The sequence below is a fragment of the Salvelinus sp. IW2-2015 genome, unplaced genomic scaffold, assembly GCF_002910315.2.
Source record: "Salvelinus sp. IW2-2015 unplaced genomic scaffold, ASM291031v2 Un_scaffold959, whole genome shotgun sequence".
Classification (NCBI taxonomy): domain Eukaryota; kingdom Metazoa; phylum Chordata; class Actinopteri; order Salmoniformes; family Salmonidae; genus Salvelinus; species Salvelinus sp. IW2-2015.
The window spans coordinates 57,121-74,368 of record NW_019942663.1 but is presented as its reverse complement, the minus strand read 5'-3'; the positions used below and the strand labels follow the sequence as shown (position 1 = coordinate 74,368).

The following is a 17,248-nucleotide window of genomic DNA, read 5'->3' as shown; positions in this document are numbered from 1 at the left end:
CTGAGAAGTGGTCTGTGGTCACCACCTGCAGAACCATTCCTTTATTGGGGGTGTCTTGCTAATTGCCTATAATTTCCACCTTTTGTCTATTCCATTTGCACAACAGCATGTGACATTTATTGTCAATCAGTGTTGCTTCCTAAGTGGACAGTTTGATTTCACAGAAGTGTGATTGACTTGGAGTTACATTGTGTTGTTTAAGTGTTCCCTTTATTTTTTTGAGCAGTGTATATATATTCTGCACATCTACCATTCCAGTGTTTAATTGCTATATTGTAATTACTTCGCCACCGTGGCCTATTTTTTGCCTTACCTCCCTTATCCTACCTCAGTTGCACATACTGTATATATACTTTTTCTACAGTATTATTGACTGTATGTTTGTTTATTCCATGTGTAACTCTGTGTTGTTGTATGTGTCAAACTGCTTTGCTTTGTCTTGGCCAGGTCGCAGTTGCAAATGAGAACTTGTTCTCAACTGGCCTACCTGGTTAAATAAAGGTGAAATAAAAAAATAAAAAATTCAAGGGTTTTTCTTTATTTGAACTATTTTCTACATTGTAGAATAATAGTGAAGACATCAAAACTATGAAATTACACATATGGAACCAAAACATATTTTATATTTGAGATTCTTCAAATAGCCACCCTTTGCCTTGATGACAGCTTTGCACACTCCTGGCATTCTCTCAACCAGCTTCATGAGGTAGTCACCTGGAATGCATTTCAAATAACAGGTGTGTCTTATAAAAGTTAATTTGTGGAATTTCTTTCCTTCTTATTGCGTTTGAGCCAATCAGTTTTGTTGTGACATCGTAGGGAGGAATACATAAGATAGCCCTATTTGGTTAAAGACCAAGTCCATATTATGGCAGGGACAGCTCAAATAAGCAAAGAGAAACGACAGTCCATCATTACTTTAAGAATGATTACTTTAATAGATCAGTCTATTTACGGAAAATGTCAAGAAATTTGAAAGTTTCTTCAAGTGCAGTCGCAAAAACCATCAAGCGCTATGATTTAACTGGCTCTCATGAGGACTGCCACAGGAATGTAAGACCCAGAGTTACCTCTGCTGCAGAAGATATGTTCATTAGAGTTACCAGTCTCATAAATTGCAGCCCAAATAAATGCTTCACAGAGTTAAAGTAACAGACACATCTCAACATCAATTGTTCAGAGGAGACTGTGTGAATCAGGCCTTCATGGTCAAATTGCTGAAAAGAAACCACTACTAAAGGACACTAATAATAAGAAGAGACTTGCTTGGGCCAAGAAACACAAGCAATGGACATTAGACTGGTGAAAATTTGTCCTTTGGTCTGGAATCCAAGTATGAGATTTTTGGTTCCAACTGGCGTGTCTTTGTGAGACGCTGTGTGGGTGAACGGATGATCTCCGCATGTGTATTTCCCACCGTAAAGCATGGAGGAGGAGGTGTTATGTTGTGGAGGTGCTTTGCTGGTGACACTGTCTGTGATTTATTTAGAATTCAAGGCACACTTAACCAGCATGGCTACCACAGCATTCTGCAGCGATACGCCATCCCATCTGGTTTGGGCGTAGTGGGACTATAATTTGTGTTTCAACAGGACAATGACCCAACACACCTCCAGGCTGTGTAAGGGCTATTTTACAGAGAGGGAGAGTGATGGAGTGCTGCATCAGATGACCTGGCCTCCACATTCCCCCCGATCTTAACCAAATTGAGATGGTTTGGGATAATTCGGACCGCAGAGTGAAGGAAAAGCAGCCAACAAGTGCTCAGCATTTGTGGGAACTCCTTCAAGACTGTAGGAAAAGCATTCCAGGTGAAGCTGGTTGAGAGAATGCCAAGAGTGTGCCAATCTGTCATCAAGGCAAAGGGTGGCTATTTGAAGAATCTCAAATATAAAATATATTTTCATTTGTTTAACACTTTTTTGGTTACGACATGATTCCATATGTGTTATTTCATAGTTTTCAATGTCTTCACTACAATGTAGAAAATAGTAAAAATAAAGAAAAACCCTTGAATGAGTAGGTGTTCTAAAACCTTTGACTGGTAGTGTACAATCAGTCAGGTTTTAAACCATGTCATCCCTAGTTATAAATGATGCTAGGCAAGAAAGTTTATATCGTTTGTATCGTATTCTAAATGTACATCAGTCGGGTTTTAAACCAGGTCAACCCTAGTTATAAATGATGCTAGGCAAGAAAGTTTAGAAATAGGCAGATAATTATCTCGGTCAAAAGGGTCACCTTCTAAACCTTGGGGATAGTACCAGATATAATTGTCAGGTATAGGTATATAATCGTCAGCCCTAGTGGATTAAAAAAAATATATATATGTATTTTTTTTTACATCAATCTCATGCAAGGCACATCGCAGATAGTGAATTGTTGAAATGGAAACAAATATTCACTCGAAGTTGACAGGTTAATCGTCAGCTAGAGTCAGCTAGAGGTTTGCAGAGGGAAAAGCAGTCAATTGACTGACCAGGGTCAATTAAACAACTGTTTCTCTCAAATAAAAAGCCTGCTGAGATGATGAAATTATAATTTAAAAGCATCACTTATCCCATTCGTCCCAGTTACGATGCCAGAGAGTCAGACAGAACTTGCTTAGGTAGGGAAGAAGAGGAAATGCTTTATTTTATTTTTTTTAATTATTTTTATTAATTATTATTATTATTATTATTTTTTTTTTTTTTGGTGGATCAGCTTAATATTGCGGAAAGAATGTTGTTTCCAATGTAATTGTCTGCATCATTTCCAATCCCCCATATTTTTTTGGGTAAATATATATATCCATTCACGTATGCATACATATACACATATATACATACACATACCTACATAGACATACATACTTTAAAAAAAAGAGTATACCTTTATTATTATTCCCTGCAAACCCTACCACCGATCCCCCAATTGGAGTAAACTGATAAACATTTCTGTTTTTACCTTCAATTTATACATCTTATACACATTTACAGACACAGTCTACTTTATAATAGTTCTCTCTTGTTTGTTCTTAGTCCTTCCTCTATTTCTGTTGTCCATCCAGTTTGATTTCCACTTGTAACTGTGCTATTTCACAATAGCTCCGCACCTATACACATTTCACAGATCCCGTATGCCCTACATTGTTTATCTTGTTATTAGTCCCACCCTTCAGCTCCACTCAACCTTTCCCATCTATCTTCCAACATCATCCATTTCTGATTTTTATTTGCCATATATTTTTCAGCTGTGCTGTGATGCTTCACYAAAGATTTGAATCTTCCTATTCTCATAGCTTCCACGGATTGTAAATTAAAAATAAACATTTTTGCTAAAATAATTATTATATTATRGATTGATTGACTATGGCTTTTCAAATCCCCCAGTATTGCTATCTGTAGCGTTAGTTCTACGCAAATGTTGCAATTCTTCAACCATTCCTGGACCTGTGACCAAAAACGAGCTACATGCGGACAATACCAAAATAAATGGTCTAATGACTCTGCCTCCTCACAGCAGAATCAACAGAGCTGAGAAGATTGTATCCCCCATATATATAACATTCTATTAGTTGCAAGAATTTTGTACAATAATTTAAATTGAAAAATTCGAAGTTTTGAATCCGGCGTTGTTTTGCGTATCAATTCATAAACCATGTGCCATGGAATGGGTACATCGAAAATCTCTTCCCAACTATTTTGCAATTTATATGGCACAGCTGTAAGTTTTTTGGTCCTTAAATGAAATTGGTATATGTTTTTATTTATCACACTTTTCTTTAACCATTTATGTTCTTTAATATAAGGCCGACATACAAGTTCCTTACTTTTATCCCCTCCACCTGCTCTTCCATTTTTGTGGTAATGCTGCAATTAATTGGTTGTAATTTTGGGTAGAGCAGACATTTCCATATGTCTGTGTTAGCTGCATGTGTGACATTACTCCACCAGTCCATTTTATGATATCATTCACAAAAATTACCTTTTTTAAACATTTCTTCGATAAATCAGTTTTTTTTTATCAATTACTATATTTGAATTTAACCACAAGATTTGTTGTACTATTTGTTCCGTCCTTTCAGGTGGATTAAACTGAAATTGCAACCAACTTTCTAAGGCTTGTTTAAAAAATAAAGATATTTTGGAGATTATTTCCTTTTCAAGCAACGAAAGTGAGCAGGTGTAATCTGAATAAAGGGAAAAAGGCCGCTTCTTGAACATAGGATGAGACATTCGTAGCATCTACTAGAGAACCAGTTTGGATTAAGTATAACTTTTGTATGACTGATGCCTTTAGTGAGAGGTCTAATGCTTTAATTATTTAATAATTTTCTGCCCTCCGAATCATAATTCGTTATATAAATAGGCCCTTTTAATTTTATCTGGCTTGCCGTTCCAAATAAAATTGAATAATTTTTTTTGTTCATATAATTTAAAAAGCAGGTCACTAGGTGTAGGCCAAAACCATAAGCAAATAGGTAAACCTGTGATATGATTAAAGAGTTAATCAGGGTGATTTTCCCAAAACAATAGACAGGTATTTTTCCTTTCCATGGTAGCAAGATCTTATCTCATTTTGCTAACTTTCTATAAAAATTTATTGGAGTGAGATCATTTTCTTTTCTTTTGGGATTTGTATACCGAGTATGTCCACATCACCGTCAAGACCATTTAATTGGTAAACTACATGGCAAGTTAAAATGTGTATTTTTTAGTGATCCAATACGTAATATGGTACATTTATCATAATTTGGTTTTAATCCAGAGAGGATAGCAAATGTATCTAGATCCTCTAAGAGGCCGTGAGAGATTCTAGTTGTGTTTTAAAAGAAAACATGAATCCATCGGTACAATGACACCTTAGTTTTTAGGCCTGGATTTCTAATCCCTTAAATATTAATGTTTGATCTAATTTTAACAGCTAACATTTCGATGGCAAATAATAAATAGATATGCGATAGTGGAAACCTTGTTTTACTCCTCTAGATAGTTTAAACTTTCTGAGATGTAGCCATTATTTACTATTTTACACCTAGGGTTACTATACATAATTTTTACCCATTTATAAGAAGATCCCCAAAATTGAAATATTCTAGGCATTTATATATAACTTCTTGAGAATACAGGGGGTGCTATTTTTCCATTGATAATTTGCTATACAGATTATAAACCTGCCTCTTATTCAATTTATTGCTCTTACTAATATGCATATAAATAATACCATTGGAAAGAAAACAAATCTCTAGTTTCTAAAAACCGTTTCAATTTTGTTCTCTGAAGTGATACAGAAGTCCAATTTGACAGCAACTTTCCATGAACCAAGAAGAAAATAAGCAAGATGTTTAGGCCAGCCTTCAACGCTCGCCTAATATATGGTCGTGCCCCTATGACCCGAAACACACCCTCATTGGCCTCCTCTGGGTGTTCAAGAGGACGTCAGAAAGGAAAAATATCCTTGTTTTATCTGGGACTGACGGAAATGAGGGCTAATTCTTTGGCGTTTTACCGACCAACTTCCGGTATCTATATCGTGCGACTTGGAGCTGCGATTGTCTCTGTTGTACGGCCCATTATTATCTCCGTCTCGAAGGTTTTGTTTTGAATACATGTGACCCAGATCATCCGTAATGTATGTTTTTCAAAATTATAGTTTAATCAGATTATTTGAATTTTTTCGGGAGTTTTGCGGTGTTCCGTTGTCTGAATTTAAGTTACGTTTGAGAAATCCGTGCCACTCGACCAGTACCTGTGCCAAATGGAGTGGGAAAGGGAACCAATTCTGAACGCAACCACGACTCATCTTGAAAAGGACACTTTGATCAACATTCCTGAATGAAAGATCAGCCATAAGTAAGACCCATTTACGATGTTATATCATATCTGTTTGTGCATGTGAACTGGCCGTGGGGCCCAGCCGATATTCTGCTGGTAATAGCATGCTAATTAGCGCTACTTTTGTTTTCGTTATAAAACATTAATAAATCTGAAATATTGTTTGGATCACCAAAGATGTTGAGGCTTTCCAATATCTGTTACGCCGTGTAATTTTCTGAAATGTTAAGATGAGTATCGTATAATGGACGTTGGTCTCTGTAATTGTTTCTGGATGGGTCAAGCACTAATTATCAGAATTGCAAGCTGCAATTGTAAGAACTGTTGATTTATACCTGAAAAATGCCATTTTCAAACAAAAAAAAACTATGCTATACATAAATATGTTTATCAGACTGTCATCTTATGAGTTGTTTCTGGTTAGTGGCTATATATATTTTTTATTTAGTCGAATTAGTGATAGTGGTCAATGTTTTTGTCTTTGATCATCATGTTCTGTCCCCTGTGCCTGCCCTCTTGGTCTTATTAAGGTTCTTTTCCCTCTTTCTATCCCCCTTCTCTCCTCCTCTCTCTCCTCATCCGCTCTCTCTCTCTATCGTTCCGTTCCTGCTCCCAGCTGTTTCTCATTCTCCTAAACGACCTCATTTACTCTTTCACACCTGTCCCCTTTTTGCCCTTCTGATTAGAGTCCCTAATTTCTACCCACTGGTTTTCCGCTTCTGTCCTTGTCCGGATTCTTGTTTGATGTTTGCTGTCCTGTGTCCTTGTTCCGCCCTGTCGTGTTTTGCCCTTTCAGATTGCTCGTGTGAAGCAGGTGTCTATGTCAGCTACGGAACCTGTGACTTCCTGAAGCGACCTGCAATCTGTGGGGGTCGCGTCCTCCAAAGTCGTTCCTCTCTACTGACGAGAAGATTTCAAAGTTTTCGTTTTGGATTTACCTTTGATAATCCCAGGAGAAATCATTGTTTGTTTGATACTGGAATAAAGACTCTGTTTCTAAATACCGTCGCTTGTGGGTCCTCATTCACCAGCATAACAGATAGCTACTGACCAGGAAAAACTGTTGGGAGTAAAAAAATCGTGTCTGCTTTGCTAACGTGGGTTGCTAATAGAAATTTAACATATTTGGTCTTCCCTGTAAAACCATTTTAAAAATCTGAAAAATGGTGGCTTTATTCACAAACCTGTATCTTTTCATCTGGTGTCCTTTGGACTTGTGATTTAAATGATATTTAAGAATGCTACAATTACTTGTGACGCTTGCTAGCTATGCTACTCAGTGGGGGGGTGGGTGGGGGGTGCTCCGCGGATCAGGTTGGTGACTCTGTGAAGAAGATAAATCCAAGTCGTAACTTTAATCAAAAAGCCTTTTCAAAATCAGCTATGAAAACCAGGCCTGGTGTCCCCGATATTTCATATGTTCTATGTTTCCAGTAACTTGCCTATATTATCTCCAATGTATCGTCCATGTAAAAACCTGTCTGATTAGGTGAATAATAATCTGACAAAACTTTTTTATTCTATGCGCCAAGCATTTTGCTAGGATTTTTGCATCACAACACTGAAGTGTAAGAGGTCTCCAATTTTTAAAGTGACCGATCTTTATATATACCACTTGGGTCCTGTTCAGTAATAATGATATCACACCTTTCTGTTTGCGTGTCTGATAATCTATAATTTATATAGGAGTGGTTAAAAACAAGCTAATAGTGGTCCTTTGAGTAATATAAAATTTTTTTGTATACTTCCACTGGTAGCCATCCAGTCCTGGAGTTTCCCATCCTTAAAGGCCCCAATTGCATCAAGTAGTTCCTCCTCTGTAATTAGGCCTTCACATGAGTCTTTCTGTACAGATGTTAATTTACATTATTATTAGGGAAAAAATCCATACAATTAGTTTCAGTTAGTGGAGATGGAGGAGCCTGAAACGAAAATATATTCTTAAAGTACTTTACTTCCTCTTTCAAAAATCATTTTGGGTGAATCATGCGTGACTCCATCATTTGTAACAAGTTTTAATACGTTTTTTTTGGTAGCATTTCTATATTGAAGATTGAAAAAGAATTTGGTGCATTTTTCCCCATATTCCATCCAGTTAGCTTTATTTTTGTAATATATTACACTGGATCTTTCTTGAATAAGTTCCTCCATTTCTTTTTGTTTTTCCTCTAACTTATTCTGTGCCTCTATGGTACCGTTTTTATTGTTATCTAACTGTACTGTTAGTCCTTCAATTTCCTTTGTTAATATGAACTCTTTTGATCGAAATTGCTTTTGTTTTGTAGATGAGTACTGAATTGCATGGCCTCTAAAGGCACACTTAAAAGTGTCCCATACAATATGGGGATCTGCTGTACCTATGTTATGTCTAAAAAAGTCAGTTATAAATTCTTCTGTCCTAGTTCTAAACAATTTATCATCTAGTAGGCTTTGATTAAATTTCCAATATCCTCGCCCACGTGGAAATTCTGTAAGAGTAATATATATGCCAATTATGTGATGGTCCGACCGCATTCTGTCCCCTATCAAACACTTTTTAACTTTTGGTGCCAGAGAGAATGATATAAGAAAGTAGTCAAGGCGACTAGCTTGATTAAGCCTCCGCCATGTATATCTCACTAGGTCAGGGTATTTAAGTCTCCATATATCCACTAATTCCAATATATCCATGACATTCKTGATTTCCTTAAGTGCCTGAGGGTGATAGTTTGTAGTGTGATTTCCTTTCCGGTCCATAGAGGTATTTAAGACCGTATTAAAATCTCCCACTATAATAATAGAGTCTAGTGTTGCTTGTAGAGTTGATACATTCTTATATATATTGTCAAAGAAGCTTGGATCATCATTATTCGGACCGTATAGGTTAATAAGCCATATATGTTTATTGTCCAATAACATATTTAAAATAATCCATCTACCTTGAGGATCTGTTTGGACAAGTTGCACATTTGGATCAAAGTTATTATTAATTAAAACCATCACCCCTTTTGAATTTCTTTGCCCATGGGAGAAATATATTTCGCCCCCCCAGTTCTTTTTCCACAAAACTTCATCTAAAACTGTTGAATGGGTTTCCTGTAAACAGTAGATATTATAATCCTTCTCTTTTAGCCAGGTAAATACTGATCGTCTTTTCTTATTATCTGCTAAGCCATTACAATTGTAACTGGCTATACTTATTTCACCACTTARCATAATGAGACACACCTTTCAATTATTTTTATCAAAATATATGTTTGTAAACGTCCTATTAAAAAGTAACATAATGATTGAGTGTCTATATAGTTGTACCATGACATTTGCATCTCCACTAAGCAAACCTCCAATTGGTCCCCACTATTCCACCCGCCAAAAGCCCCCATCTCGAGTTGGGTTGTCATCCCAATGCCCGGCAGACCACCCCCGACCCCCCGCATCGCACAGCGAAAGAAGAGGAATTGTTACACTTCAGTGCATTTACTGTTTTTCCCAAATTTTGAGGGATCACCAGCTGAGTCATAGATGGAGCTTAAAAGGTAGCTTAATATAGCTTTCTTAATCGCGATAGTACATCTGTCTCTCAATTCTGAAAGATTGCCAGTCCACTGGAGAGTCAGTTTTCCTTGCTTTAGCCCAGGCCTGATTTCACATCTGAATGAGTTCAGATAGCTCTAACCTTTTTGTTTTCTTCTGAGCTATCTTTGACTCTAAATTGTTTTTAAATGGGTGTGTTTATTTGTCAGAGGAATACATATCGAGGATACATTTTCTAGAGCCAATTCTGGGTCAGGAATACAGGAGACCGTGGCTAAATCAGAGTAGAACATGTTATGTAAAACCCCTTAAGGAGAATCATTTTTTTAAAGTGATCTTAATTCAACAAGGATTAGTAGTTTGCTGTTTCGTATCTCTAATGCATACTCCACTAGACAAATATTAGTTAACATTACCTTTATGAATTATGACGCCTTTGTGCTTTATGCTTGTTTTGATTACATAAATGTTTCAAAATGGACAAAAAGTGACGTTAGCTGATGAAGATTATGTCAAGGAACAAAACGTACAAGATCTCCCTAAGCCTGTGTTTACCACAGACCTTAATTTCGGCAGTTAACCAGAAACTCCATTAATTTCCCCATAGGCTTTGTCCAATGAACCATGAGTTGGTGCCTACAAAAAGATTTACATTTACATTTACATTTACATCATTTAGCAGACGCTCTTATCCAGAGCGACTTACAAATTGGAAAGTTCATACATATTCATCCTGGTCCCCCCGTGGGGAATGAACCCACAACCCTGGCGTTGCAAGCGCCATGCTCTACCAACTGAGCCACAAGGGACCAGATGCCATTACTATTGTTCTCTATGGAGAGGAGTGTTGTGATTGGTCTTGCTACCCAAACCAGATGATTTCTCCTTCCAGTCAAATTAAATATTTCCAGATTGAGAAGTCCTTGAAATCTTTTTTTGGATAACGCTACAGCTAGTATACCAGTCCATTTATAAATGTTTTTTCTTTGAAGGACTGAGAGCAAGGTGGATGGAGAGACCCAGAAGAAGGGCCGCAATTTCCTCCTAGAGTCCGGGTCAGCCTCCAGTGAGTCGGACTGTGACTCCAACCCAGAGGAAGAGGTGGACCCCGTATCTCAACTACAACCAAAACGCCCTCCTCCTTCCTGTATGGGACCGCCCTCAGAGTCCCGGACCCCTCTCCTCCCCGCACCCCCTAGCTCCCTCTCCCACAAACTCCCCCCTCCCCCCCTCGGGGCCTCATCCAAGAGTGGCGTATTCGCCAACCCCTTCAAGGCTCAAGCCGACCAGAAGCTCAACGTCTTGCAGAAGCARGTCCCTCTCACWSTGCWGGCRCGYCCCTCCCAGATAGGYGGCAAGAGGATGTGRGTGGCGTACAGGAAGGARGGACGCTGCAGGTTCGGGATCAAATGCAAGTTTGCCCATGACAGCGACCTCCAGAGCTCCATCATTCCCAATGACTATGACCCCCCTGCGGGTGACGATCCCGGATCGGACCAAGCTGACACCAACGCGGGGGGCTTTTCATACATGGGTCGCCAGAACTTTCACGACAACCAGGGAGGAGACCCTGAAGAGAAGGGTCAGCAGTCTAGGAAGAGGAGAGTAGGGCTGAGTAACACCCTAGTGCCCCCGAAAAGGTCAATGAAGAATTATGCAATGCAGAGGAAGAGGGAACAGGTCAATTTGAACTGAGCGACTTACACAGGAATACTGTCAGCAGCAATACAGTGTGTGTGTGTGTGTGTGTGTGTGTGTGTGTGTGTGTGTGTGTGTGTATACGCGTGTGTGTATACGCTCACATTGTTTTAGTGTGTGACAAGAGAAAATGGGAATGTGTTCCAATTTTGTACCATTATTCTGCACTAATTTACTCCCCCCATGGATGTATGGACTGGTGTAAAATATGGTTTAAATTTCTCCCTACCCATGCTTACGAGTGAGCAAGTGCAAACTAACCAGACTACAGCCAGAGAGTATTCTATACACCGCTTGTCAGTATGCAAGATAGGATAACTATACCACACTTCCGAACCTCTGTTCAGTCCAGTACATATACGTCAGATTGGTAGTTTGTACATGACGTTTTTGTAGTTTCATTGAAAACGTATTACCTTTTGGAAGAAACTGTCCGTTGGAAATTTAAGCTACATTTTTATCATTGTTAAATAAATGCTTTAAATGTTTTGTTATTTGTGTTTGTGATCACTTAAATGATACATGGACATAGGAACTGGAGATACAAATAAAGTTATGGGTTGAGTTTAGGAAAATGTAACCGTTCATTTCAATGGTTTTTGCGTTGATTAGAGAAAGATTGAAAGGAGAGGCAGCACAGGGTTGCTTTTTTGGACCAGTTGCAACACACTCCGGCATCAGTCACAATGTAAAGCACACACACTTAGCTCCTGCTTTCTGGGATGGATCTATTGGAGCCCCATACACCGGCGATTGAAGCTTCTCCAGCCCAAAAAACTGCAATGAAAGCCAAGATCGAACGGAACCGACAGCGGACTCTGATGCCGAGGCAAGCCCGACTTGCTAGCGGACTATTGGCAGGAGAGGGGGGTGGCACCTCGGCTAAAGTCGTAAAAAAAACATTCGACTCTCGAGGCGGGTTCTTCATTGATGAAGAAGAGGAGGGACAGGAGGAGCAATTGATGAAGGAGAGGGACAGGAGGAGCAAAGGGGGAGTAAAGTCGTGCGTCAACCAGGTATGTACATTTATAACTAATCAACCATTGCAGGAGGCAGCAGGGTCATATCTGTTGCGTTATGTCAACGTCTATCAGAGGTCATCTGTCTAGCAGCTATGCTGTCATCTGTCAAAGATAAGATCCATTGGTTCATGTGTGCCCCCGTATGGATTCATGCCATAGCAAATGCCAGTGGCTAAGTGGAGTCAGTTTCTTTCTATAGCCCAGCTACCTGAAACATTGGCCATATCAATAACAACATCAACAATTATCAAGATTGTCACAAGAAACAATCAGTAACAACAATAATCAAGGGTGGTTTTTTTTACTGACTAGGGCACCTTGGCTGGCTGACTGACTCCTAGCACTCTGCATTGGTCGTAAGTTGCTCTTGATAAGAGCGTCTGCTAAATGACAAAGATATCACATGTAAATGTACTAGTAGTGTAGACAGTGTTGAGCTAACCTGGGCGCCATGTCTGCTCGGTCTGACAATTCCACAAGCAGTTGGCTAGAGAGCAGAAACCCTCCTTAGAGGCGGGGTGCTCCGAGGAGGCTAAGGAGTCGGGAGAGAACAGGGAGGTGCAGAAGCGCTCCTTAGAGGCGGGGTGCTCCGAGGAGGCTAAGGAGTCCAGAGAGAACAGGGAGGTGCAGAAGCGCTTCAGCACACAAAGGTCAAAGGTCAGTAACAGTTAAAAAGAAATTGTGAACAATTTTTTATAAACATGAATGAAATACTGGGATTGAGACAGACAATAGGCTTTACAGACAACAGATCTACTGTGTTCTGATCCTCACTCAGACCACACGGCCACTCAAGTAAGTCACCTAATATAGATCAAACCTACCAGCTCCAGTGGATTGTGGAAAGCGGGTGATGCAGTTTTGTTTTATTGATTTAAAAGATAAACCTGCACACTGAGCTTGCCCGTATCACTTATGTTTATTCCGCTTACTTATTCATATTAAATGTTTTAGATTGTTATTTAGTCTGTTGTGAACCGAGCTGTGTCGTGCAGTGAGGAGCAGCGTGTGGACAAGGGACACCATTGCTCACGAATACGGCCCTGAGGAGCTAGTGGTTGAAGAGGAGGATCTCTACAGGAATGTCTGTAACACCTGTGGACACCAACTGACCTATGAGAAGATGTAGCTTAGTGTCCTTTAACCCTTATCCCGGGGGTCCACAGGGTGAGTTATTTTTTGTGGACCACTGCTAGACACCGGACACGTAAACTGAGATTCAAATAACTTATCATGTACTTGACACAATTCCTTGTAGCTGAAGCAAGATCTTCCTGAAATCTTATACATGCCATACACAATGTGGCCACAAGAGGGCAGACATATATGAACATTCCTCTACATGTTGTGCTGCTCAGAAGCTGCGGATTGCTATCGTTCTATAAAATATCAACTTGATAATTTCCCTTTTATATTGACAATTTGTAAGATAATGTAGTATGTAGAAGGATTTATGTCTGAAATAAATATTTTTCCATAATTTGATGTTTTTGCAATAAAATATATATTTAGTTGGATTACTGTGGATGGATAAAGCCAGGATAAAATATGGAGTGGACTAAGGAAGATCCGAAAGCGTTTGACATTGAAGTCAATTCCGATTGAGCCGACATATGCAGCATTTACTTTGAATGTGATTTCCATGACCTCTGTAACATTGCCATAACCTGTCCGTCTCTGTGCGATTTCCTCTGCCCATGCTTTGCCGATGCATGCCCGATCTATAGGCTTGATTCAATCAGATCAAGTGATCGCTAACACCCGCTTAGCTGGTGTTTTGGCGGCGTTGGAGGTGTAACTGCGTTAGAGCTGTCAAATCAGTGAGCACACACCCATCCCACTTGCATTAGATGTTCAGAATGAGAAAGTGTAAGGCTATATAGAAATAATGACACTCAGAAATCCTCCTTTCGTTTAACGATTTCCAATCAACCTAATCAAGGTTTAGGCTAGATAAGGCTACATCTCACATTCCAGTGTTTTCTAACTTGTAAACAAGGCTGCATGGGGATTTCTTATGATGGATGCCGTGCAGCCAATGTCAACTCTAGATATAATGGCATAAGCCGCTTGTACATTGAACAGCTCTAACCCAGTTCCACCTCCAAAACCACCACTATAAGGGTGTTGGCTAGGGCAGATCTGATAGGAACAAAACGGTCTGCTTTGTGTTTGCCATGGAAAATTGAGGACCGTAGTATTGTGATACTAGTATCATGAGGATGGTGGGAGGGGCTCATTGGAATGGCTGGAATGGAAACTATGGAACGGAGTCAAACACACCAAACATGGGAACGTGTTTGACTCGGTTCCATCGATTCCATTCCAGCCATTACAATGAGCCCGTCCTCCTATAGCTCCTCCCACCAGCCTCTTCTGATGAAAACGCTAAACACACAAACACAGAAGGCCAGTTGATGGGTATAGATGGCTACATCACTTTATGTACAAAGGCAACAACTCACACACACAACTGCCCTGATGCGGGTAGATCTAAAAAGCTACCAAAAGTGACTATAAATACATATTTCTGTGATCCTATATATTTCAAATGGTGCCACAATACATTAGGAGGGACATCGCTAGACCTCTCCTTTTATTACTGTCTTTCCCAGTTTCCCCTAACCTCAAAATCCAGACTGAATCACCTTATGTTGTTTCACTTCCCTAATTAGTGATCGTGAAGTGAAACAGCTGAATTCAGTTTGAATTTCCAGGCTAGTCCCCCCCCCACCCACACAGACTAGTCTAGATAAGTACATGTTGCATGTGCACTTCTGTGGCATCGGTCAAGACATCCCCCTCCACCACTCCGTCACCCTCTCCGCCCCCTTCCCAAACTACCTCTCCCTCCCCTACAGTCTCACACTGTTGAAGGGTGTTAGCGGAAGGAGAGGAGGCAGAGAGAACAGAATCGTCCAGAGCGTAGCTTTCGCTACAACCCACAGTGGTTGGGTCCTGAAGCTGGATGTCCTGAGTTTGGGGCGGACGTTGAAGTTGGGGTTGGACCTGGGCCAAGAGAGGGAGGTTGGCGGTAGAAATATGGGAGCTACTCTGGAGGGTTTGGAGTTGCTGGGGGGTGGCTAACAAGGGGATCTGCTGGAGATGTGTCTGCGACCCGTCGACGGTCTGGAAGGTCATGTGGAGAATCTGCGGCTGCTGATTCTGCTGCTGCTGCTGATAAGACTGCAGGGTCATTTGCTGGAGCTGCTGGGGCTGATGCTGCTGGGTCACTACCGAACCGGAATGAAGGGCCAGTTGCTGCATCTGGGCCTGCTGCTGTTGCGACTGCTGCTGCTGTGGGGAAGCGGCCGCCACCTGCTGAACAAAATGAAGGGGCATCTGGAGCTGGAGGGTGTGGTGGGTCTGCTGCTGCTGCTGGGTGTCGGAGGGCGACGGGGGGTCGATGGGGGACAGGGCGATGGTCAGGGGCATCTGCATGGCGTGGAGGCCCTGGTCCTGACTCACTACTACCACCTGGTGGCTCACCTGACCCATCTGAGCTATCTGTTGCCCCATGTGGGTCACTTGTTCACCCACTTGGGTCACCTGCTGGGCGGGCTCGAGTCGTACCAGCTCCCCCTGGTTCCCGACACAACCCACTCCCGAGGCCTCCAGCAGGGAGGCAGGGGTAGTGATGAGGGCCCCTGCGTTGGCCGCCAGGGCCTCTGCGATGAGCACCTCCGGGTGGCTCTTGGCCTTGTGGGCCACCACACTGTCCTTCTTCTCAAACTTCTTGTTACAGATGGAGCAGGAGAACTGGTAAGTGGCATCAGCGTCGTGCTTCTTCATGTGCCAGTTTAGGGAGGCCTTCTGGCGGCAGGTGAAGCCGCAGATCTCACATCTACAGGAAGTGAAGTAGAACGTAAAACAGAAAGGGACGGGGGGGGGTAAATTCAGGGGGTCAGATGAGGTGCAGGTACAGACAGGTGCAACATTTAAATAATCGGATGGAATGAATTAACAACCAGGCAAACAAATAAATGAGGTTGGAGATGGAAACTCACTGTAGTGGTTTCTCTCCGGTGTGGATCATGCGGTGCACAGCCAGGTTGTGGGAGCTCTTGAAGGCGCGGGCGCAGAACTCGCAGATGTAGTCCCTCTGGTCTGAGAGAGGGAACAGAGAGTTAGCAGTAGCTCATCACAGAAAACAATGACAGGTCAAGCGCTGCTTCTGTGATTGCATGTATACTGTACTTGTGTGTGCATGTAAATGTTAAGTGAGGATAGTTAGCATTCAGTGTGTCTGTATGTGGATCTCTACGTGTGTGTGTGTGTATGTGTGTGTTTACCGGTGTGGTGCTTGGCATGGCGAAGTAGCTGTTTCTGCAGCCTGAAGAGTCTTCCACAGGATGGGTGAGGACATACAAACTTCTTCTTCAAAAGGTGCTGGTACTTAATATGGTGCTGGAAATTACAGGAAAAAGAGAGTCAGCGAGAGAGACGAAGGATGGGGGAAAAAAACGTAATACTATTCACCTACGTTGGGGTCAATTCCATTTCAATAGTCAATTCAGGAAGTGAAATTGAAATTCAGTTGCATGCATTGGAGAAAAAAAATCTGAATTGAAATCGACCCCAACCCTGTTCGTGCACAACTCAATCTCAGAATAGCTTGTGCGCTTCGTCGTCGCTATGGCAGACCTGCAGGTAGCGAGGGTGAGCCAGGACTGTGCCACACCCCTCCATCTCACAGCGCACGTACTGCACCGGGGGCTTCTTCCTGTGGGGGCGGGACATGACAGAACTGTCAATCATGTGTGTCAATCATCATGTATGTCAGAGGTGAGGGTTCAGCTTTTATACATATGATTTCACTAATGTTTTGTTAGTTGACTGTAAAATAATAAATAAAGAGTATTGTTGCAGTTGAACAGTAATGTCAACTTTACCTTCTTTTCGGCAGCCGGGGACTTTTATCATCTTTCCTTCGCCTGCCTCTCCTGAGGGAAATAGAGAAAATAAAAGAAGTTGGAGAACTCGATTCAAGCAAGGAGTTAAATCAAGAGACCAAACCAATGCCAGATCCAATTCAAATTCCCAAAGTGACACAAGTCTACCCTTGCACACCCTTCCTTTGAAGTCTGAAATTGCACACTCTCCGTTATGGATTTAACAATGGTGGAAACGCCAGCCACTTCCAATGCTTTTAAATACATGATGGGGAGAGTGCAGGTGCACACTTTGGGAGAAGGTTGG

The 17,248-nt window shown here is 41.2% G+C and overlaps 3 protein-coding genes across 4 annotated transcripts in view; 2 read left to right on the top strand and 1 right to left on the bottom strand.

The window, feature by feature from the left end:
• The window catches only part of LOC139024077 (uncharacterized), a 14,912-nt gene extending 3,799 nt beyond the window's left edge, over positions 1-11,113 (top strand). Inside the window, exon 2 of the mRNA XM_070438478.1 lies at positions 10,322-11,113. Coding sequence (XP_070294579.1) covers positions 10,322-11,024 — 703 coding nt within the window. The 3' untranslated portion in view covers positions 11,025-11,113. The remainder of the gene's footprint in view (positions 1-10,321) is intronic.
• Positions 11,114-11,809: 696 nt separating this feature from the next.
• Positions 11,810-13,178, top strand: LOC139024076 (DNA repair protein complementing XP-A cells homolog). Its single transcript, XM_070438476.1, has 4 exons — positions 11,810-12,043; positions 12,533-12,699; positions 12,828-12,844; positions 13,045-13,178. The coding sequence occupies exons 1-4, from the start codon at positions 11,810-11,812 to the stop codon at positions 13,176-13,178; spliced, it is 552 nt and encodes a 183-aa protein (XP_070294577.1).
• Positions 13,179-14,604: 1,426 nt separating this feature from the next.
• The window catches only part of LOC112069264 (E3 ubiquitin-protein ligase ZFP91), a 6,910-nt gene continuing 4,266 nt past the window's right edge, over positions 14,605-17,248 (bottom strand). For both annotated transcript variants that reach the window (XM_024136563.2, XM_070438477.1), the window contains 5 exons: positions 16,942-16,992; positions 16,694-16,772; positions 16,342-16,456; positions 16,057-16,156; positions 14,605-15,893 (listed from right to left, as the gene is read on the bottom strand). In XM_024136563.2, the coding sequence (XP_023992331.1) occupies positions 14,798-15,893; positions 16,057-16,156; positions 16,342-16,456; positions 16,694-16,772; positions 16,942-16,992 (1,441 nt within the window). In that variant the 3' untranslated portion in view covers positions 14,605-14,797. The remainder of the gene's footprint in view (positions 15,894-16,056; positions 16,157-16,341; positions 16,457-16,693; positions 16,773-16,941; positions 16,993-17,248) is intronic.